The sequence below is a fragment of the Myxocyprinus asiaticus genome, chromosome 12, assembly GCF_019703515.2.
Source record: "Myxocyprinus asiaticus isolate MX2 ecotype Aquarium Trade chromosome 12, UBuf_Myxa_2, whole genome shotgun sequence".
In the NCBI taxonomy this organism is placed as follows: Eukaryota; Metazoa; Chordata; class Actinopteri; order Cypriniformes; family Catostomidae; genus Myxocyprinus; species Myxocyprinus asiaticus.
The window spans coordinates 20,293,338-20,317,986 of record NC_059355.1 but is presented as its reverse complement, the minus strand read 5'-3'; the positions used below and the strand labels follow the sequence as shown (position 1 = coordinate 20,317,986).

At 40.1% G+C, this 24,649-nt stretch overlaps 1 protein-coding gene across 6 annotated transcripts in view; it reads left to right on the top strand.

Annotated features, from left to right (window-relative positions):
• Positions 1 to 24,649, top strand: part of tnrc6c2 (trinucleotide repeat containing adaptor 6C2) — an 88,122-nt gene that overhangs the window by 39,357 nt on the left and 24,116 nt on the right. For 5 of the 6 annotated variants that reach the window (XM_051712019.1, XM_051712015.1, XM_051712018.1 and 2 more), the window contains one exon: positions 18,238 to 18,567. The exons of the other annotated variant lie outside the window; for it this stretch is intronic. In XM_051712019.1, the coding sequence (XP_051567979.1) occupies positions 18,238 to 18,567 (330 nt within the window). The remainder of the gene's footprint in view (positions 1 to 18,237; positions 18,568 to 24,649) is intronic. 6 annotated transcript variants of the gene reach the window in all.

Below are 24,649 nucleotides of genomic sequence, written 5' to 3'. Positions count from 1 at the left end.
TGCCTTGCTCACTTTACAACTATGTGTGAAATTCCAAAGGATCGAACTCTCAACTCCTATTGGATGAGGTGCACGACAGAACGCCCCTCAACCATGATGTCACCGGGAGTAGAAATACCTCTGAGATCCTTCTGGGCATCGCTTCCAGCAACTTTGCATGCCGTGCGTAGACGCAGCTCATCGCTGCTCTCAGGTGTAGCCTCGTTGCACAAGGAAGTAACGTACAACTTGAAACTGTGGCCATACAATCTCCATCTTGCTGGACGAGTTGAGATTACTCTGTGTTCCACCGAACACTCTAACAGATCCGAAGGAGACCGCCAAGCAATCCGCATCTTCATCCGTTTGCCTGCAGAAGTGAAGAAAGAATATTTCTCTTTCCTCTTCAACCGAGTTGACACAGCTGATTTTTCTGAAACGGCCTCCCATCATCACCCAAGCCTCGAGGAACCGAGTCGGAGTCAAACGATGGATGAACACACATTCTACCTGCGTCCTCGCACGATTCAAGTAAGAGGTTTACGTCTGGGCAGAGATAGAATATTATAGTGTGTTATTCTTGTGTATCAAGGTTATTGCTTGTACAGTTTACGGACCGCCGAGTCCGCTCTAGCTGCTAATAACACTCAAGGTATTAATGTAACGTACTGTTATCATGAATTAGAATTTGCTGTGTTGTAGTCCAACCACGTTGGACTGTCGTGTATTTCCGACATTATGGGTGAGTTTATCCATTAAAGAACCAAAGACCGCGGGACAGTTTACGAGCCTTTCACCACGTCTCTGAGTGATAAACTAACAGCTGCTTTCTCTCACACGATCGCGAATCCGGCTTTGGTGCCGCCACTTTATTCTCTCTCCTCGTACTAACCACACACACACACACAAACATACACACACGCACACGCGCGCACGAGACCCCTCACAAACATACCCGCACACACATTTGGCTAGTAGATAACTTGGTGATAAAGCTCAGCTTTGTCCCCAAGTTATCATACAAGCGGAGACACGTGGTAAACAGGCAGACGCCATTGACCGGCTTCTCTCCGCCCACATACACGGCCATAGTCTCTGGCCGGAAATCTCATGTGACGTGCTCTCCACAAGAGTCACGTCCGCCATTTTGTGCGTGTCACTCCTTTCTCACACACACACATTCACACACACATACCTTCCTCTCATGTGTTATAGGCTTATTTTGGTTACCATATCTAATCATGTCACTGTTTAGTTTGTAGTTGTAAGTCAGAAGTTTATTGACTGCATTGTATTGATTATTAATTGATAGTACTGCATCAATAAATTTTGTTATATTTCAAAGAGAAGTGTTTTGGTTTGTTTTGCATACACCTATATCAAAGGCTGGCAGGGGATGTCAGTGCTTGGATTCAAGCCTTCATTGTTTCCTTTTGAATGTTGATGTTCTCCGGATGTCGATTTTCCTGAGAGAACAATCTAATATTGAGACTGTTATACTGTCTCGTTATTAGTCCCTGAATCCAGGGTGGTGCCCCGGCGATATTAATCCTTATTAATATTCTATTGATTTTGATAATTGATAATTATCTTTGATGATTGTTGAATTTGAAGGATCAATAAGCTAGTGTTAATTCTAATCAATGTTCCATTGATTTTAATAATTAATGATTATCTTTGATAATAATTAATATTCTATTGAATTTGATAATTGATGGTTATCTTTGATGATTGTTGATTTAAAGGATTAAAAAAGCTAACATTGATTATAATCAATGTTCTATTGATTTTAATAATTAATAATTATCTTTTCATTTTGTTTTAGATGTTTTCAAAATATCTATATTGTCTGTTTTAGTCTATCCAAACGTAAAAACATGTACATTTAACCCTAATCTTCTGTTGGGGTCTTTTTTGACCCCTTTCGAACTTTGCTTCTTTAAAAAACACGGTTCCCTTCATCTCAGTGGGATGAGGTTTGGTGACTTTTCCTACATTTACTATCTATACACACCAAAAAAACTGGGCTGGATTCTGTTGGTGTAGTGGTGTGAAAAAAAAAAGTAACATTAACGGTGTTCGGGGTCAAATTTGACCCCCTGTTGGAAATGAATGGTTGAGATGACAGAATCGTGGATTTTGTTTTTAAATTATTTGTCAAATAAAATCAGTCAGTCACAATACTATAACACATCCACAATGCGGAACTCGCATTCACACACACACACACACACACACACACACAGGAATGAAAAGGTGCGACTATAACAGATAGCATTTTTTATAGAATTTGTCAAATAAAGTCAGCCACAAATGCAAAACACACACAGAAATGAAGGGTTGGGACCATAACACATCCACAATGAAGAACACATACACACCCATACAAAGAAATGTAAGCATGAGACCAATACACATCCACAATAAAGAACATGCACACACACATTTATTGCTGTTGGTTTTATTGACATTTTTTATTAATTTCTTCTATTGAGTTACTGAATTGGGATGTTTGAAATAAATAATAGGTAACTAAAATCTAATGTGGCATCACTGCAAAAACTGACACTTCAAAACACCTAAAAAAAAATCTGTTTACGACAATTTTCTACAGGCAAATGAGTTGATCTGCAGCCATCTACTGGTTATATAGTATGTTATAATTTCATGTCTAAAGTTTTTTTTTTTTTTTTTTTTCTCTCTCTCTCTCCAACAGATGGCCATAATCTGCCCCAAATGCATGACATTATGTCCCTTAATAAATTTGTGACATGTAGTTAAGTATAAAAGTGAATTTAACACAAAATTTTCTTATTTTGTATCAAAATGAATGGTATTGTTTAGTAATTTAGAGGTAAATAAGATTTTAAAAAATACCACAAACCCTCCAAAACATTTGTTTTAAATCATTGAAGTTAGTGATAAATCATTTGTTTAAAAAAAAAATCGTGATTTTGGTACAAATTATACTCTTAGTGTGTGGGGTCAAAAATGAACCCTAACACAGCATGTAAACCCTTAACGAACAGAATACACGGGTTAAATGTTACAAATATTAACGTACACAAAGCTACGTATATTAATGAGATCAGGCTGGATCTCAGCTTAATTAACTGTAACTTCTATACTATATAACATATATACAGTTGAAGTCAGAAGTTTACATACACTTAGGTTGAAGTCTTTAAAACTATATTTTTAACCACTCCACAAATTTAATATTAGCAAACTATAGTTTTGGCAAGTCTTTTAGGGCATCTACTTTGTGCATGACATGAGTAATGTTTCCAACAGTTGTTTACAGACAGATTGTTTCACTTTTAATTGACTATTTCACAATTCCAGTGGGTCAGAAGATTACATACACAAGTTGACTGTGCCTTTAAGCAGCTTGAAAAATTCCAGAAAATGATGTCAAGCCTTTAGGCAATTAGCCAATTAGCTTCTGATAGGAGGTGTACTAAATTGGAGGTGTACCTGTGGATGTATTTTAAGGCCTACCTTCAAACTCAGTGCCTCTTTGCTTGACATCATGGGAAAATAAAAAGAAATCAGCCAAGACCTCAAAAAAAAAATTGTGGACCTCCACAAGTCTGGTTCATCCTTGGGAGCAATTTCCAAATGCCTGAAGGTACCACGTTCATCCTGTACAAACAATAGTATGCAAGTATAAACACCATGGGACCACGCAGCCATCATACCACTCAGGAAGGTGATGCAGTCTGTCTCCTAGAGATTAATGTAGTTTGGTGCAAAAAGTGCAAATCAATCCCAGAACAACAGCAAAGGACCTTTTGAAGATGCTGGAGGAAACAGGTAGACAAGTATCTATATCCACAGTAAAATGAGTCCTATATCGACATAACCTGAAAGGCTGCTCAGAGAGGAAGAAGCCACTGCTCCAAAACCAGCATAAAAAGGCCAGACTACAGTTTGCAAGTGCACATGGGGACAAAGATCTTGGAGAAATGTCCTCTGGTCTAATGAAACAAATATTAAACTGTTTGGCCATAATGACCATCGTTATTGTAACAAGGTAAGCTGGGCAAGGAGGAGGTGGGAACCGGCTGGACAGTCAACATAAAGATTAATGTCAAACTTAACTTAAAACAACAAAAAACATAAAGACTCACACAACGTGGCCGTGTGCGTCACTCTCCCTCGAACTGCCATCTCCGGCTCCCCTTTATCTCGCTCTCCCGCTGATCAGCTGATTCAGCGCCGGCCGTGCACTCTCATGGCCCAGCCACGCCCTCCTCCTCATCACAGTTATGTTTGGAGGAAAAAGGGTGAGGCTTGCAAGCCAAAGAACACCATCCCAACCATGAACCATGGGGGTGGCAGCATCGTGTTGTGGGTGTGCTTTGCTGCAGGAGGGACTGGTGCACTTCATAAAATAGATGGCATCATGAGGAAGGAAAATTATGTGAATATATTGAAGCAAAATCTCAAGAAATCATCCAGGAAGTTAAAGCTCGGTCGCAAATGGGTCTTCCAAATGGACAATGACCCCAAGCATACCTCCAGAGTTGTGGCAAAATAGCTTAAGGACAACAAAGCCAAGGTATTGGAGTGGCCATCATAAAGCCCTGACCTCAGTCCAATAGAAAATTTGTGGGCAGAACTGAAAAAGCGTGTGCGAGCAAGGAGGCCTACAAACCTGACTCAGTTACACCAGTTCTGACTGGAGGAATGGGCCAAAATTCCAGCAACGTATTGTGAGAAGCTTGTGGAAGGCTACCCAAAACGTTTGACCCAAGTTAAACAATTTAAAGGCAATGCTACCAAATACTAACAAAGTGTATGTAAACTTCTGACCCACCTGGAATGTGATGAAAGAAATAAAAGCTGAAATAAATCATTCTCTCTACTATTATTCTGACATTTCACATTCTTAAAATAAAGTAGTGATCCTAACTGACCTAGGACAGGGAATGTTTTCTACAATTAAATGTCAGGAATTGTGAAAAACTGAGTTTAAATGTATTTGACTAAGGTGTATGTAAACTTCTGACTTCAACTGTATCTATATCTATAACATATAAAACTTAATTGTAACCCTCCTTGGTGGCATCTCTGTGCTGTGGTTGGTGGAAATCACAGCAGTGGGTGAGCTATACCCATGCTTTCAAGCACTCAGACTGTTTGAAAAAGATGCATCTCCTTTTAGCATGGATATTCATGAACTGAATTGTAAGTGACTTTTTGCAAAGGTCACCAAATTTTAGTGCAGCACTGCAAGGCCACAATAATACAGAGTTCAGACTGAGGCAGTTATGCCCAGCTGGGGTAGAGATTTCCTGCAGTCAGTTGACTTAATGGTTAATAAAAAAAAAAAAAAAAACTGGCCACAGCCTTCACAGTAATTTACCTCAAAAGCAAAACAGTGTATATTAACAGGGTGTCACAAATGATAACAGCATCAGTTCTCTGCCTCATAAACTGCAATTCCTGATTCAATTAATTTATAATTTCACATCCAATTAATTGTGTCAACACTCTCCATGAGACAGATTTTCATGGATTGCAATATAATTAGTGGCTAATTTGCTTAAGCAGAAAGGAAGGAGTGCCTTGAATTGAGACATTTATAAATACTCAAATTAAGCATGAAAGTTTAGATTCTATTATGTTGATTTATTCTAGAGCACATTAATCAGTAGTTTAGAGGACTTTATTTTTAGAAATCAAGCATGATGCTGTTTAATTGCACTGCTGTGCATGTCGACATAGGGACATTGCATTGGTACAGTAGTCAATGCTGTAACAGTACACAGGGGTATGAAATTAACTTTATTGGCCATCAGTCACAATGGAGGGTGAATGCCCAATTTTACCAGCCACTTTAAAAAAAAATTTTTACCAGCCACTGATTTTTCATATACACTCACACATAATTTTAACAATAAATAAATAAATAATAATAAAATAAAACATATAGTACCAGGCTGTTATTATTATCATAATGATAAAGAGTAGACAAGCAGAAGAGAAACTTCTTGCTCAAGTGTCATTTCTGAGGTTGTACTGAATTATAACATGTATGACAATTCACCTGTAATCCCAATGTTGTTGCATCCTGAGATGATCTGAGATCATATGCAGCATATTCATAGACAACACTATTCTTGCAAATTGTTGTTGGCTGACAGAGAAGAAATAGTGAGAACCAGGGGCATAGGAACTATCTGAAGAGGGGGAACACCCTATCTACACCGGACGCGAGTGTCGCGTCACATCAAAAGCAATAGAACCCATTATAATCAGTAATGCTATGCGCTCGGTGTAGACAGGGTGTTCTTATTAGCCTCTCTTTACAAAACGACATTTTTAAATAATTTTAGATTTTTTAGAAAATGTTTTATGTTTTTAAGAATATGTAATTTGAAGGAAAGCATATAAACTGAACTTTTAAGAAAAAATTTTATGGTATAACTTTAATAATTATAACTAAAATGTAGAAACAATGTATGAATGAAAATGTTCATATTAAACAAAATAATTATCATATAATTTAATGACTGCTGTCAAACATTTCAGACACTGGTCCAGTCAGCCAGAACCAAAGAATCAAAGCACACACACACACAAAAAAAAATCCTTAATGTCTGTGTCAAATATGATCTTACCTGAACAATTTCAGAAGCTTGTTTCACCTCTCTGTCTACACTGTTGGTGACTTGGTCACTGATCTTTTTTCTTTTATTCTAAAATAGATATGCCACAAACATCACCAATACAATTTAAATTCAATATAATAGGCAAAAAACAAAAAAACAAAAACAAAACAAAAACCTTGGAAAAGTCAAAGAACAATATATTTTTAGAAGCATATTATGACATTAGATTATTGTTGTCACACACATTACTCTATGAAAGAAAGAAATTTTTTCCCCTTCTGTTTTTTGGTTGGTAGTTGTACATGAGACATTCTTGGTCATTCAGTGTTTTAGTGAAAAAGTTGAAACTCATTGAAAGTTACCAAAATATAAAAATGTTTTATCTGTTTTACAGCATTAACTTACAATAGTCAAAGATGACTTCTTTGTTTGCTCACGTCTTATCTTGTGTAGATTGCAGCTCACTCAGTGTCTGTCACTGCTGGCAGGCTGTTGGGCTCATTAAAATTAATCATGTTGTCTGTGTTCACTCGAACTGATTTGCTGAATCAAAATGCGGACTGTGAGCGCAAGCCAATGGGTTTGCCGATTTTGAGTTAATTCCGCCCACTGCCGAAGCAACCAGCTGGCAGAGGCTTCTGCTGGGTCTTAAAGGCTTCAGTTTAGGCGAATGGCTGTACTTTTTCCCCTGCACTACAATTAAGCAAAATAAACGTATTAAAATGTAATTATTATTTCTCAAAATGTGGGGTGGACGAATATCGTTATTTCTAAAAGTGAGAGGGACATGTTATAATGGTTCCTATGCCCTTGGTGAGAACTCATCATATGCACGTGTTGCGCCAGACACAGTGTGAGTGCCAAAGTGCCAAAAAACTCTGAACACATGGCAAATTAGATGCGCATCGACGGCTTTACTTTTGTCTGTTTTTCGAAATATTATCAAGTGTGTTTCTTCAAGCACGTGACTTTGTGTCTAATGGCATTTCTTGTCATATGTCACTCCGAGGTGTCTTGTGGTCGCTCGCCACTGTGCATGAAATTCCAGAATTTGGCTGGTGGCAGGTGCTAATTTCATACCCTGGTAGTACAATGTAATGTCCATATGAACTTGTCAGAATGACATTATCCTTGTATGCTTAACTCAAGTGTATTTTGGAATTTAAGACTAAAACGAATAAAATAAATAGAAAATGTCACTCAGAAATTACCTTGAAATTTAAATGTAGAAAAACTTCATATTTAACATCTTTGAACACAGTCAATGAATGTTCTGTTTTTTTACTTTTGTTTTGCGAAGAGAGTTTCATAAAATATGCCATTATTAGCATCTTGTCTGTTATTGTTGATTTTAGATTTTGCCAACGCTTAAGTCTTGTAAAAAGAGAAATTAAATATGGTTGTCGAGCAGACTGTTGGCTTACTGTCTAGTGGGTGGTTCTTTATTCTTAGTCAGAATAAACTGCAAAGTGGACCAGATATATGCTGATAGTCAAAAGTTTGGCTCTGCAAGACTACCACTATAGCAACAGCCAGTCATGTGAAGGTAGAGAGTGGAAAGAAAGCTGCATCTGGATGACTCTTTAAGCTTCAAAAGTTGGATTTGGGACGTCCCACTCAGACATTAGCCAAATGATGTCCCAATGTTTCCCCAACCTACCCACACACATGTGTTTGTGGTAGGACTTTCTGTTGTTCGACCAGTGTCAGAGACCCCGTTTCCACCTGGTATTAAGATGCATCTCGGGTGATCCGATCACATGTGGTCAGGTGAGACACATCACTGTTTACACCTGGTTGTTAAAATGCATATCTTGTGACCACCTGTGATCAGATTTGGAAGGGAGGGAACCTGTTTCATGACGACATACATCAATCACTATGTCAGTGTGTTCCTGCATGATAATAAACCTGCGCTCTCCCTGATGCAGCTGAAATTTAATCTAACCACAAAAGCAACATTTAGAATAGAAATGTCTGTTATTTTAGTGGGTTGCCTGTATTAACCTGAGCTGCAGATGTTTGTGCTTCTCATAAGTGTCCGAGCATGTTGGTATCAGACACACTGAAGATCTGTGAAGTTCTTATGCTTGTGTGTGTATCCACTTTTTTTTTTTTTTTTTTTTCCTTTTCCTCCCAATTTGGAATGCCCAGTTCCCAATGTGCTTTTTTAAGTCCTCGTGGTTGCGTAGTGATTTGCCTCAGTCCGGGTGGCGGAGGACGAATCTCAGTTGCCTCTGCGTCTGAGACCATCAACCCGCGCATCTTATTATGTGGCTTGTTGAGTGTGTTGCCACGGAGACATAGCGCGTGTGGAGGCTTCACGCCATCCACCGCGGCAACCATGCTCAACTCACCACGCGCCCCACCAAGAGCGAACCACATTATAGCGACCACGAGGAGTTTACCCCATGTGACTCTGCCCTCCCTAGCAACTGGCCAATTTGGTTGATTAGGAGACCTGGCTGGAGTCACTCAGCACACCCTGGGATTCGAACTAGCGAGCTAGTGAACTCCAGGGGTGGTAGCCAGTGTATTTTACCACTGAGCTACCCAGGCCCCCTGTGTTTCCACTTTTTTAAATTTTCCAATCGGATGGTTTTTTCCTCTTAAATCACTTGTAACTGGCAAAGTTTAAACTCTTGCTTTAGCGCAGCGGTTGATTGACAGGTGAGGGGTGGCGCTTTGCTGCTGCCGGGACATGTACAGGACGGATTAGCGTTTACACATCAAATGTGATGCGTTCAGATGCATTTTTGACCACATTCATATATGTTTTTTGTGATCCGATCAAAAAACGTTTTAGACCCTGTTTATACCTGTATTTAGGGCTGACCACATGTGATCCGATCATCAAAAACGCATCTTAATACCAGGTGGAAACGGGGTCAGAGTGTTTGGGAAACATGTTTGAAAACGTCTCGGTTACTTATGTAACCTCGGTTCCCTGAGACGAAGGGAATGAGACATTGCGTAGTTACGCATATGGGAGTGCCTTCATACACGACCTAGTTGAAACCTCTCTACAATAACGGCAATATTCTAATATTGGCTATGGTGTTTGAGCCCCACCTGTTTTGGCGCAAAAGTGTCCGCTATAAAAACAGGTGCACAAACACCATTTCTTCTGAATTTCTGACTGAGAACAAGGAGCGCATCGCTCATGCCTCAAGAACTCTGAGTCTTGTAATGCGGCTAGCGTTCGCAATGTCTCGATCCCTTCGTCTCAGGGAACTATAGTCGTATAGTATGAATTAACTATTTATGAACCCAGTCTGGAAGGGAGTATATTTATAATGAAAATGCTTGCAACTTTATGGTAAATTATAACGGCCTGACTGCAGGTGGTTGTGCAAATTATGGGGAGGCCATACTTAAAGGGAAGGGCATAAGTATATATATATTTGGCTAATGCATAGCAAGTACTCTAAACAGAGAGGACTGTGAAAAAAAAGAGACGTTACGTCTAGGTTGTAAAACCTTGCGAATGTGTTTTGAGAGGACCATCCTGCTGCAAAACATATGTCCATGCCCATGAGGAGGCCATGTCATGTGTGCTTTAATGTCAATTGGGCAAGTCTTACCCTGCGACTCATAAGCCGGGGTAATTGCATCAACAAGCCAGTGAGAGAGCTTTTGCTTGGAGATGGACATTCTTTTTGTGCGTCCTCCATAGCATATAAAGAGCTGATCAGACAGTCTGAACTGGCAAGTATGCTCAACATATGCATGTAGTGCCCGTATAGGTCATAACAATGCAATGATTGTTCCTCATCTAAATTAAATGGAGGAGGGAAGAAGGCCTGAAGGTGAACCACCTGCGCTTTGATGGGCGTGGTTAGGACCTTGGGTACATAGCCTTTCCTGGGTTTGACAGTGGCTCTTGAAAGACCGGGGCCAAACTCCAGACATGAACTGTCGACTGATAGTGAATGCAGGTCACAGACCCGTTTTACTGAGGCCAGAGCCAACAGTAGTTCGGTCTTAACGGAGAGCATGCGCAGTTCAACAGAGTCCAAAGGCTCGAAGGGGGGCCCTGGGAGAGCTTTTAGGACTAAAGTTAAGTCCCAAGTCGGGACTGTAGCCGGCCAAGGTGGGTTTAATCGTCTTGCTCCTTTAAGGAACTTTATGATTAAATCATGCTTGCCTATAGAGGTGCCGGCTTCATGTGCGTGATACGCAGATATAGTTGCCACATACACTTTGAGCGTTGACTGGGTGAGTCCTGCATCTAATCGCTCTTGAAGAAATATTAGAATTTAATGTATGGGGCAGTTTACTGGGTCCTTGCCACATAAGAGACACCAATCAGTGAACACCTTCCATTTTAGAGCGTAGAGGCGCCTCATGGACGGTGCCCCGGCTTGTAAAATGGTGTTCATGACTGAACACGTCAGTTCTGGTGTGTGTAGTGTGCCCCGTTCAGAGGCCACACATGCAGGTTCCACAGCTGGGGCTGGGGATGCCAGATTGTGCCTCGCACCTGAGGGAAGATCCCTCCTCAGTGGTATTTCCCATGGTGAGCAAGCTGTACAGCATCTCTATCATTTCCGGAATCCATGGCTGGTTGGGCCATTTCGGCGCAACTAATAGAACCGTTTCCTTGTCCTCTCGGACTTTGCATATGACAGAGTGAATAAGGCATACCGGAGGAAATGTATATTTGCATTTCGCTGGCCATTTGTGTGCCATTGCATCCATTTCCAGTGGGGCTTGGGACTTCGAATAACAGAGGGGACAGTGGGAATTCTCCACTGAGGCAAATAGATCAATTTCTGCTTTGCCGAATATTTCCCAAATCCTCAGTACAGTTTGAGGATGAAGTCTCCATTTGCCCAGTATCTCAACAGTGGCGGTGAATGAATTCCGCCTTGGCTGTTTATATATGCCACAACTGTCATGCTGTCTGAGCAAACCAGGACATGACAGCTCGCTATTTCTGACTGAAAGCCTTTAAAGCTAGAATTAGAAGCGGCTGATGTGCCACGCCCTCCTCGCACCTGTCCAGGTGCCGAAAGTCAGGCGTCCATCGCACACCGCCCCCCAGCCTGTGTTGGAAGCATCCGTGGTCACCACTTTCCGCCTGACAGCTTGGGACTTTGAGTACCAGAGGGGACAGTGGGTATTCTCCACTGAGGCAAATAGATTGATTTCTGCTTTGCCAGATATTTCCCAAATCCTCAATACAGTTTGAGAGTGAAGTCTCCTAAATTCTGCCTTGGATGTTTATATATGCCACAACTGTCATGTTGTCTGAGCGAACCAGGACATGACAGTTTGATTTTTCTGATTGAAAAGCCTTTAAGGCTAGAAATACAGCCAATAGCTTTAGGCGGGATATAGTGATGTGCATGTGCCCTTGGTGCCAAGCACGTCGTGGCACACGGCGCTTCAGCCAGCACTGAAGAGGTCTCGTGTAAGAAACCTAATGGAATGCCACCGCCACAAATCCCAGTGCTTTCTGAAACAGTTTCAGTGGAAGTGTTCTCCCCTGTTTGAACTGAGGCGGACACTGCAGAATGGCTGAAGCAGTAAGTCTCTGTGCTGGTAACAGCCAATCGTCAAGGTAGTTCAAGATGCGTACGCCGCTCAGTCTCAGAGGAGCGAGAACCGCATCGATGCACTTCGTGAATGTGCGAGGAGCCAGAGACAGTCCGAAGGGCAGGACTTTGAATTGATACGCTGTTCCCTCGAACGTGAATCTCAAAAACATCCTGTGATGTCGTACAATTTGGATATGAAAGTACGCATCCTTCAGATCTATTGACGCAAACCAGTCGTGTCAGCGTACATGCGATAAGATCCATTTCTGAGTATTCATTTTGAATGGGCGCTTTATAAGTGCGTGGTTTAAATGTCTCAGATCCAGGATTGGCCGAAGCCCGCCGTCTTTCTTTGGAACAAGAAAATAACGGCTGTAAAACCCTTTTTGTGCTTGACAATTTGGCACAATCTCTACTGCGTTTTTCACGATGACACTGTGTACTTCGGCTCGTAACACTGGCACGTCTTCGGACGAAACCGTGGAAGACAGAACGCCGTTGAAACGGGGTGGCCGGTGTGCAAAATTGGATCGTATAACCATGTTCGATCGTTTTTGCACCCATTGTGAAATACCTGTTAGGGCTCGCCACGCATCCGTGTAACGGGACAGAGAGTAATTTGGTTTGCTCACTGTATGATATGATGCGACGCTCACTATAGGGAAGCGGTTGCGCATAATGTGTGTGCTTTGAAGAGGAAAAAGGGGCTCTTTATTGAGAATGTGTGAGCATCTCGTGCATTTGCAACAAATGCTGTATTCTTTTTTGCACGTATTGCATTTTTTTTATTGCATTTATTTGAGTGCAAGACACTTTTTTTTTTTTTTTTTTTTTTGGAGTAACAGCGGACTCTACTTTGCGCTTCAAAGGGTTGTGCCCATCAGGAGCGCTTTTGCTGCGCGTGCTGATACGCAGGTGCCGGTGAGGCAGCAGGTATGGGGCTTTTAGTCGGGCGCTGGCTCAAAACAGAACGAGGGCAAACCGGCTATGATATACTCCGTTTGGGCATAAAGTGTCTCATAGCCTGTGACTGCTGCTGAATTGTGACGTAACGCTCAGCAAATTTATTCACAGAGCTGCCAAAGAGGCCGGCTGGAGACAGTGGAGCATCCAACAGAGTGGCTTTTTCCTTATCACTCATTTCTGTGAGGGTCAGCCATATACGTCGATCCAGAACTGCCAGGTTGACCATGGACTTGCCGATGGCCAGCGCAGTGACTTTCGTAGTATGCAGCGCTAAATCTGTAGTGGTGCGGAGCTCTTTGAATATCTCTGGATCGAAGCCGTGCCCGTCCATTTGCCTGAGGAGCTTGGCTTGAAATTCCTGGCGCACCGCCATTGTGTGGAATGCTGATTCTGCTGCTGAGTAAGCTTTTCCCGCCAGTGCGGACATTTGTCAACACATTTTGGAAGGATGTATGGGGCGTGATTTCCACACTCTGTTACTCGCTGGGCAGAGGTGTGCTGCTTTAATAACTGTTTTCTTCCCCGTGATCCACATTAAAGAGGATGGCGTCACTGCACGAGCGCGCCGTATAAGGTCATGCGCCTGGACTTGGATAGTTCGTTATGAACTTCGGGGAAGAATTTGCGGGACGCTGCCATTTGACGGCATCCGGACTGCTGGAACCATTCATCGAGGCGAGACTGTACAGGTTCCTCTGGGGGAGACCACTCAGGTTGAAGCTCTTCGACTGCCCTTGTAAGGACACAGAGCATCTCCCTGTCAGTGGCGCGTGCACGTCCCTCCACCTCGCTGGGGGGAGGGGTGGCAGCATCATCCACTGACCACTCGCCTGATGCAGCGAGAGACATGACATCGTCATTATCATCCCCAGTGTCAGAACCGCTGCACGAGACGTGGCCGCCCGCTCTTTCAGAAGGCCGGAGCTCGTCTTGCACATAGCGTATCGGAAAACATGCGCTTTGGAGAGACTGAAGGGCTCGCGGTGCATGTGCCGCCACAAGGACCACCTCAAAGTCATCCTGCTCGACCTCGTGGCCCCGCCGTGCCTCCTCGTGTGAATCCTCGGGTATCACAGAAGAGGCGGGTGGGAGGGCTTTTGAGGCTGAATCATCCCTCAGAACGAGGGTGATTCACGAGCGAAGTGTCTTGAGACACACATACAGCTCACAAAGACAAGATGTAAGTGGTGCCTGATTTTCTAGGGTTAAGAGCTGTATATGCATATGCGCATACGTTGTGTAGGGCAGTGTTTCCCAACCACTGTGCCAAGATTGTCAGGTGTGCCGTGGAAAATTATCAAATTCCACAAAATAAATAAATGCGTGAAAAAAAACATTATAATTTCAGGGATCCAAACTCCTCACCTTTCGGAGAAATTTGCCGTTTTTAAACCATAATCGGTCACTTTTGTGATTGTGAAGAGCAATGATTAATGTGCAAAAGTGACTGATATTTATATGCATTATGGTTCTTTCACATGACTCACGTCAGCGCTGCAGAATACATTGAAGTCTATGAAGTGACGCCACTTTACACCAAAGTGTTTTTCACACACACGTTTTTGCTTAACCAATAATGTCTTTGAGAGTACTAAGCAACAAGAAATATTTAAGAACTGTCAAAATTTGTGAAGAGACATTGAATGTCTCATAATTTATTTTAATTAAATATTACCTTATCGTTTACAAATATCAGAGACCCCAGTTATTGAACTAATTTAAATTCACCAAGAAAACGCTTAGACCTAAACATAAACGAATCCTTTTATTACTTTCTGCTATCAAAGCAACTGCAAGCTTTTTTCTCTCTTCCAAATACGTTTTCAATGTTTATTGCGCTCACCTCCAGCTTTTTTACGTGGCAAACTCGTAAAATCGCCCCTCTGTGAAGCTTTCTGCAACTCTTGTCATGTGGAAGGCAATGCGCCGCTTGACGCTGGCGTTGAACGGAGCGTTGATGCCTCGACTCAACTCTTGAACATTATTGAAACTCAAAATTATTATTATTTGTCTATTATTGTGGTCTTTTCTGATAAAAGTCATGCTCAGCAGTTTAAATAGGATACTGTATGAAAATGATACCGTAGATCTGCTTTGTGTTTATAATTCTTATACTGAAGTTAGAAGATTTGTAGCCATGCAAGTTTTAATAAAGGAGAAGGTAAGGACGTTATTGAAACTCACTATTATTAGACTATTATTGTTGTCTTTTTGGATGAAAAATAATGCTCAGACTGAAGGAAGACTATAGATTTTTATTTATTTATTTTTTTTTTTTGCATAGCCAAATTTCAAACATCACAAATAAACATGCTACTAAGACGGACAGAAAACATGGACAAGTTCTTGAAAAGGAAAAATATTGACGATGGTTAGCCTATGTGTGATAGTGGTGTGCCGTGGAATCTTTTAGTTGTAAAAAGTGTGTCGTGGCAGAAAAAAGGTTGGGAAACAATGGTGTAGGGCTCAACAATAAAAAACATTTTTACTGAATCGGTTCAAAATTCAATCTGAATGACTCAGAAAGCTCACACGTGCACTGCTGAATCATTTGGAGCATGGTGCCAGCATTTTATGTTTTTACTTGCCCTGCAGAATTTTTGTAGATTTTTACTGGCCCCACCTCAAAAAATTAAAAACATTGACACTTTTTATGATACAGATTATATTTCTTAGAAACAGATTTTATATAAGTAATCTTATAATATTATATGTTTGTAAATAAGATCATTTACAACTAATAATTTATTAGCTTTTTAATTTGCAAACATATCTGGATATAATATACCTATGTAGGAACTCCATGGAAGTTATTAATTAATTCATACACTTATGCTGGAAAACGAGGGCATAGGGTGCAAAACTTTACTAATTTGCCTGATACTTCCAAGACATAATTTTGACAACCTTACCTATGTTAGCCAGCTAGATAACATTACCTTTAAATCAGCAGAATTAACAACATTAATGTTCAATACATGAACCAATTGGAAATTGTAAGTCAACCAAAGCACTGACCCGATAGTGACGATTCCATCAACTGCCCGAAAAACTAGGGCTGGTTATCGCCAAAACCTACAATACTTATTGCGATACACATTACAAAACATATACGTCGATGCATCAGTGTATCATAATTGGGTTGCGACTGCAACTGCGGCAAACACAAGAGAGATACCTAGCGTGTCTGTGACAGAAATTAGTGAATCATATGAGTTCAGTTTCAGTCGTTCTCGCGTTTCATTAGCAGCTCTGATCGCACTGAGAAATGAAGAAAATGAAGTTCGAGCTTATTTATATGACCTACTTCTTTTATTATTGAAATGTTGGACATTATTTAAATACACAAATAGATGAATAAATATATTAATACAGGGATTTAAAGTATCAATACAATATTGTGAGAAAAATTATTGGTTATATAGATATTAAATCAGCTTAGCCCTACGTGAAACTTCCTCACACTGACCCTGAGCCATTGGGCCATTTTTATTGTTTAGACCTGGTGTGTATTTTTTAGAGACTTTGAGCTGTAGACAGAGGTAGAATGAGGAAGAACAGAAGATTGACAGAGAAAGGAAGAGATGAAATGAGAGAGGCCCCGCAGCAAATTAAAAGTGTGAAGAGCTCGTAGACCCAGTGTCCATCTGCTTCCTGTAATGAATTCACAAGCACTTTGAACAATAGGGACAATGAATGAGCCTGTAGAGGGTGGAGAAGAGATCTAGGGAAAGGGTAGAGGAGGAGGGGAAATATATGAGGGAGAAGGACAGAGAAGAGGGAAAGGCAGGCAGAGACTGCTCTTCGTTCTGATTGGCTTAAAGCACGGTCAATGGATAGGCACACTGAGCAGAATATAATCATAGATTTGCGTCACTAGTTTCAGCTAGCAGCCAAGCAAGCTCTGAGCACCTCTCTGTTTTTAAATGACTCAAAGAGATCTCCGTATTTAATTCACGACTGGAAAACTTTAAGCTTTCTTTTTCAGTTAGTACTTGCGTACCTTCCGATCCAACTCTGTGAAACAAACTTTAGGCTGTTTTTTTTCATGTAATTTTTTTGGGTTAAAATACTTTCTCTTATGTGGATAGGCAACTAGAAGTTAGCCATTTGTAGGTTGATTCCTACAAAAGGTGTAAACACTGTGGCTCGGTGGTGCTTCCAAAACATTGTTATATTTATTTGTGCATTCCAATCGGCTTTATTACCAGAATATTTTTGCAATTTCATTTGGTGATGCTAGTGGCACAGAAAATACGCACATCTCTCCTTAAATATTGCAGTATTTAAATGAGTCTGTGTGGCAGTTTGATCATGTTTCATTTTTGCCATTGTGTGAATTTCCATTCCATTTGATTCATAAGGCAAATCGGTTGTTCAGGCAGTTATAAATGACTCATCTTGGCTTGAGGCTTTTCTTTGAACCCAGTCTATCTTTAATCTAAATCCTTGGGTGAGTTACAGTAACTCTGCCCTTAGCTGCTCAGTGCTTGAGCCTGATGTTAATCCTGTTCTTTTCTCATGAGCGTTGTATGTGAACTCCTCACAGAACCTGCCCCAGATGGCCCTTTTGTACAGTGTTTACCCAGAATCCCCAGGAAATCAGAAGGAGGCTTTGACTGGGAAAGGGACCTGATAGTAGTCTGTAGTTGTTGCACTGCAGTACTTTGTATGGTGCTCATTAATATCATGTTGATTTGATATTGTGTTCTGTTTAGCTTTGGCGCTGTCCTGTCACAGATATATTTTTGTGCAGTAATGGCATGCACAGTACACGTTGTGCACACCTTCAGCGACACCTTGTGCAATTTGCCCTGACTTAAGAGTTCACTGGTCTTTAGTATTTTGTGAATGCAGAGGTCAAGTCCTGCCATGTCCTCTTCCTCCTCTTCAGAGTTCATGGTAAACTGTTGTGAGGACCAATCTGGAATGCTGTTTTCTCGCAATAACCTGCTTTCTGGTGTCCATGTAAACATAGTCACTGAGTTGATGCCTTATAGGCCATCATCAGACTGTTAATTAAATAAGCACAGGAAAACTACTTGTGAAAAGATGTTTGCAGTTAAATTCATGTCAGGTACCACTGATTTAGATTATCTAAAATATCTTATGCATATTTTCTCTTGCAGTGCCAGACCCTGTTAAACCCAATCCCAGCATTCCTGTCCCTTCGAGCCCCGTTCTGACCCTAAAACTGACTGTACCTTCCACCACGACCACCACCAGCAATGGCAAGCGTAGCCCTTCTAATGCCCTACAGCAGCAGTTACCTCCATTACAGCAGCCAAGTCCCAGATATCTGCCCAGAGAAGTCCCTCCACGCTTCCGACAGCAGGAGCAGAGGCAGCTACTGAAGAGAGGTCAACCTTTACCTACAGGCACTTCGAACCTGACCTCTGCTTGCACTCAGCCCGGGGTCATCTCCCCTCCTGAGACGCCAACCAGCAAACGACACACGGGTGAGAATGCTCATGTTCTGTTTTTGATAGAGGGACTTGGATATTTAATTTGACAGGCTTTTCACTTGATAGAGTTTAGCTCTGTGCATAAGGATGAATTGTGGTATTTTCATGTCATTGGTCATCTCGCTACAGAGATTTATTTTCCTCCTCATGGCCCAGCTGGGATGTAGAAATGTAGAGGGGCTATGATATAAAGGCTGAGATTGGGATTTTGTCCCCCACCCTGCTACACCCTAACAAAGCCTGGCATTGACCTCTTAAGTCCCGCTCTAAGTCTGAGGTCATGGGAGCGACATGGTTGTGGGACTCTGTCTCTAGTGTTTTCTCCCAATTATTGTTTACCGGCCTCCTCCTCTATGCCCCTCTGGTTGAAGACCTGAGTGTGTGTGCGATTCACTCCAATCTGGTTTAACAGCAGGTGGGAGGGCAGACCTTGGGCAGAGGGGACTCTGCATCCCTGGGAACATGGGCTCACCAGCTGTTTTATGGGTCTTAATGGCTTTGTCATCTCTTGGGTCATTATATTCTTCACCATTTCATGTGCTGATGAATATTTTAGATCTGTTTTTTACACATCCAAATACCATCAATATTCATGTTAAGCTGAGAATGAGATTTATTTGTCAGAGGATACTATTTTAATGGAATAGTTCATGCAAAAATGAAAATAATGGCATAAATTACTCACCCCTATGTCGTTCAACATTTATGACTTAATTTATTTATTTTTTGCTCAGAATTCAAAAGAATCTACAACAATGCAGTGAATAGTGCCTGACTTTAAATCTTAAAAAAGGACCCAAAAGTCCATGTTACTCCTGAATCATATTCTAAGTCTTCTGGAAGCATTAATTTTGGTGAGAAACTCCAAATCCAAGTACTTTTTCAGTAAAAATCTTGACATCTATTGCAAAGACTTTTAAGATTGTTCACATTGGCTCACATTTTTACGTGAAAACTTGAGTTGTTTAGTGTCTTTAAAAGGAATAGTTCACCCAAAAAAAAAATTCTGTCAAAATATACTCACCCTCATGTGGTTCCAAACCCATATGACTTTCCTCAGTAGAACACACAAGGTGAACATTTTGAAGAATATCATGGCCACCTCTTTCAATGTAAGAAAAGATCGAAATGGAATTTATATGTATACATTTATAACCAAGATATTATTTGCATTGACAACACTTTTATATACAAATTTTAATATGATTATACAAGTGTTTTATCAATCTACATCCTCAGTTGATAATGCAACTAAACCGTAATACTACAATAGTTGGCCTATGCACTGCACACAACAAAACTGTGAACTAAAAACACAAAACAAGGATTCAATAATAATGGGGATGAAATATTTTTTTATTAAAGGAATATACTGGGTTCAATACAAGTTAAGCTCACTTGACAGCCTTTGTGGCATAGTATTGATTACCACAAAAATACATTTTGATTTGTCCCTCCTTTTCTTTAAAAAAAGCAAAAATCTGGGTTACAGTGATTTTGTAGTAAAGTCACCCACAAAACCCACAACAAAACGAGTACTCTATTATTCCTAAATTAAAATGCAGTAAATAACAAGCATGGCGTGTACGAATCTTATATTTTGTTTTATTCACAAACGTTGCCAATGGTTTCAAAATAAGATAACTTAAACGATGCTTTTCTTTTGTAAAAAGAAAAAAAAATTATGAACAATATGCATTAATAAAAATGGAAAAGAAAAAAGATGAAAAAAAATATAACAGTAAAAAACATTTTCACTTACCCGAAATCAAGGACAGGGTTTTGAACAGATTTTTTTTTACGTACATCCAGTCGATCCACACTTTAGAATCTCACTGGAAATAGTGGGTCATGCAGGTATTTCTCGCTTACAGTTTAATGAATACTGAGGATTAGGACATACAACTCCATTAGAACACTGTTTTTGGCATACTATATAGTAGGGAAGTATGGATATTCAGATGCAGCGATGGTTCCTGTCTCACAAGCTTGCCCCCTCTGTGGCTTCATTAGCACAGCGTCTCCCCAGCTGATCCCCATCTGGTCTCTCTGTCTCACTCTCTTACACTTACTCCTTCATACTCTTTTACTGTCTATTTCTTTCGCATTCTCCCATCTAAGAGAACATTGTGACCTGTCTTTGCCAAGTGGAAAACATGACTGATGAGCTTTTAAAACATGTTTGCCATTCCACTCTTGGGGGAAAAGCAAGGCCTGTGATCCTGAGAGATTAACTTGTATAAAAGGAATTTATTTTCAGACAAAAGCACACTCTTTTACATCACTAAGACAGGAGAAATCTGTAATTGTAGACTGTTCACAATGACCATTTATTGCGGTAGTAATTCTGACTGGCTGTACAGTTAAACATGGAGAGGACAAAGATGCTGCAAACAGATGTAAAACGAATTAAACAACAAATAAAGATACAAATACAAATCTGAGTATAGATGATGTAATGTGAGTCATGACAGTTAGACAGTGCGTGGAGTGATAGGGAGAGATTGAGCGATTATGCCCGCTTTTAGTCAGTGTTGTAAAACATTTCTATTCATCATACTTAAAGGTATATTCTGTGTTCAATACAAGTTAAGCTCAAACAACAGCATTTGTGGCATTATTTTGATCACCACAAAAATGAATTTCGGCTCGTTCCTCCTTTTCTTTAAAAAAGGAAAATCTATTTTAAAAAATGTACACTTACCGCTGTTATTTTTTGCGGTGTTCAGTCACAAAAGTAATGAATGGTTAGGGAAAATTTATTGGAGTAAAAGTATTAATTTTCTTTTTAAAATGTAGTGACGTAAAAGTGAAAGTCAACGGAAATATTTATACTCAAGTGAAGTACAGATATTCAAAATCTGTACTTAAAGGGATAGTTCACCCAGAAATTAAAATTCTCTCATCATTTACTCACCCTCATGCCATCCCAGATGTCTATGACTTTCTTCAGCAGAACACAAACTAAGATTTTTAGAAGAATATCTGAGCTCTGTAGGTCCACACAATTCAAGTGGATGGTGATCAGCACTTTAAAGCTCCAAAAAGCACAGACAATTATAGTAAAAGTAATCCATTGGACTCCATTGGTTAAATTAATGTCTTCTAAAGCAATACGATTGATTTGGGTGAGAAACAGATCAACATTTAAGTCATTTTAACTGTAATTGTTTACTTCCGGATGCTTTCCAATGCATGTACATAAGGGGAATCAGTTCATTCTGCCTCTCGCGTGACATAAGCGTGTTGGCATGTTCATGCAAGAACTGACGCAATACAGTTTCACTTTCCAACAAGCACGCTCCACACTCCAGATGTTCTCAATCTCTCATCAGTCACTCAGCCAAGCACTATTTTGTGAGAACTCTGATTTAAATGAGAGATTTTTGTCACAATACCGCTAATAACAGTGTAACATTCAATAATGGCACAGTATTTTTATGTAGTTGCTTATTAATAAGTGAATTGTGTTACAACAAAACGCCAAAGACTGTAAGCATCATAGATACTAATGATTTCTGTTTAAAGCAGTTTTCGAGCTTGAACATATCTCTTCTGTGTATGATGCTCTCATGTGTTTACTGGTTGCCAGTATGTCATAATGATATATGATAGTTACAACAGAACTATTCATAATCATTTTCAATTAAAATAAATGTTAGCAGTTTACAATTAATGTAAATGTAATTTAATTTCACAGTGTGGGGCATACAAATTTTACTGCTGCATATAACTTGTAAAAGTGTGGCAAAGGGCACTTTAAAAAGAAAATCGGTGATCGGATCGGTATTGGCCGATCTCAGTGTTAAAAAATTGGTGATCGGTAATTGCCTCAAATTTCCTTATTGGGGCACCGCTAATTTCATTTGCCATTTTCCTAAATTTGGAAGTACCCCTTTCTGAAGGGGAATCTTGACAGAAATTACCTGTGAATTAAACCTACTAGTGGATATTAAACTTCAATGCCGAATGCTGCATACATGCATAAAAACTAAAGAAACAGTTGCAGAAATTGGTTGCAGCCAGAGCAAAAAAAGACTTGAATGCCAGATGCAGGCACACTGTAGAATGAATGGCCATAGTGCTTCTCTCCCCTTTGGTTTTCTGAGGCTAGTAATGTGTTGCCACTTTCTAGGTATAAAAACTCTCTTTTTTTCATTTAACACATCTTCTGTTTTGTTTTGTTTTTCTCAGCATGTTCCAGTAACAAGGTGAAAGGAAAGAAGCTGCCTTCTTACATATGATTAATTTATCATGCAGTGTTTTTTTTTTTTTTTTAACTCCGTAGGGAGAGCAAATGTGACTAATAGCGAGAGCGAGCAGAGGAGGGTGTGTGAGGAGAAAGCAAAAAAGGGAATGAAGGGAAGTGAGACAGAATTGTAGACAGTAGCCTTGTTCTCTTGGCTGCATTTCAGGTCTTATAAAATGGCGTCCCTGTGAGCGGCTGGCTGCAGGAGAATGGGACACTGAATTGTCCAAGCACCACCATTTATGCTTTCATTGATATTTGATTTTGTTTCTCTCTTATTCTTTTTATTTTTCCCTTTGCCATTTTCAGAATCACTATTCAAGGCATTTTGAGCCAAACATTAGCAGCTCTTCTGTTTAAATGAAGACATTTAGATGTTATTCAAATGATGATACTGTGCCAAAAAAGATCTAAAGGCATTTCAGCTTTGTGGAAGGACTTGGGTCAAGCACCTTTGCGAAACTGCTGTACCATATATCTCCAACGAGAGAGTCACTCTCAATCTATGGGACTTTATATTAATATTTCTTTGAAACCATTCAACACTGTTTCCAATTGCAAAATGAACATATCTTAATTTACATGAAGTGATACTTTAAGCCAAAGGTGCAAAAACAATCATTGCTTTGATACAACTAAATTACAGAGTCTTTTACTTCACTTTACCTGGAATGGAACCAGAAGGTGGGCAATACCTCACTGTTTTGAATTGGCTGCTTCCTTGAGGTTGTGTTTGAGACAACCTAAGACAGATTTTTTTTTTCCATCTACCAGTCCAAGAAGCTGGTCTTCTGTGAATAAAAGCTTTGATGGCTCTGCTATTTACCTTCTGGATTTGTGAAATGTGTACCAATGTAATGGTTCATTCTTCGTACCAGGGGCGGCTGGCCATCGGGAGCACTGGGAGCTTTTCCGTTGGGCCGCTGGGCAATGTGGGCCAGCCCACTGGCTACTACAAAAGTTTAAAGAAATAATGGTAAGGGCCGGCCTGTCCTAAAGGCGATATAGGCAGCCGTATAGGGCACACACAAGCTTTTGAAAGCCCCTTAAATAAATGAATAATCAGAACACATATAAGTGACTTTTATTTTGAAATTGACTCATTTGTGGCGCCTTACTTAAGATGTAATCTTTCTGTGCGGCACGCGTGGACCTCATTTGACATACAAATCACAATAATGGTGACAACCAAAAACAACATATTAAGAATAATATGAGCTCTGAATAATCACAAAATGACAAATAACTGCAAGTTACAACAATTACAATAACAGCAGCATAAATAAAATCAGCAAACAGTAAAGCTATGAGCAGACGCTGTCATTTGTGTAATTAAGTCAACCCGGAAAACATTACTGGGAACTGGAGCACATTCTTATCACAGTAGTATTAGACACAGATTGCACCTTTTGCTGAATAATGCTCACGCCTGACAGAAATGCTAAAAATAAGTCATGAAAAAATTACTTTGTGTCTAATTAAGACTTTGAGGCTTACTTTTTTTAAAGGATGGCAGAAACAGTGCTTGTAAAATCAGTGGGCGTTTCACGTTTCCTCAAGAATAATCTGGGGAAGGAATTCAGACACTACTGACATAAAGATGAATAAAACTCACACAGAGTGCAAATATGAGCAACTAATCTGTGAAATAACCAAACTATCCTATCTGTAAAGATCTGCACTCTAAGAGTTGTTTATACTTTACATATATTTGTGTATTTTATATATACTGTATATATTTTTGAGGTGTTATGTTTATAGGCTCTAAAATATGTACAAATATGTCAAAAATATTGCTTCCTGATTTTAATTGGTGTTTTAACATTC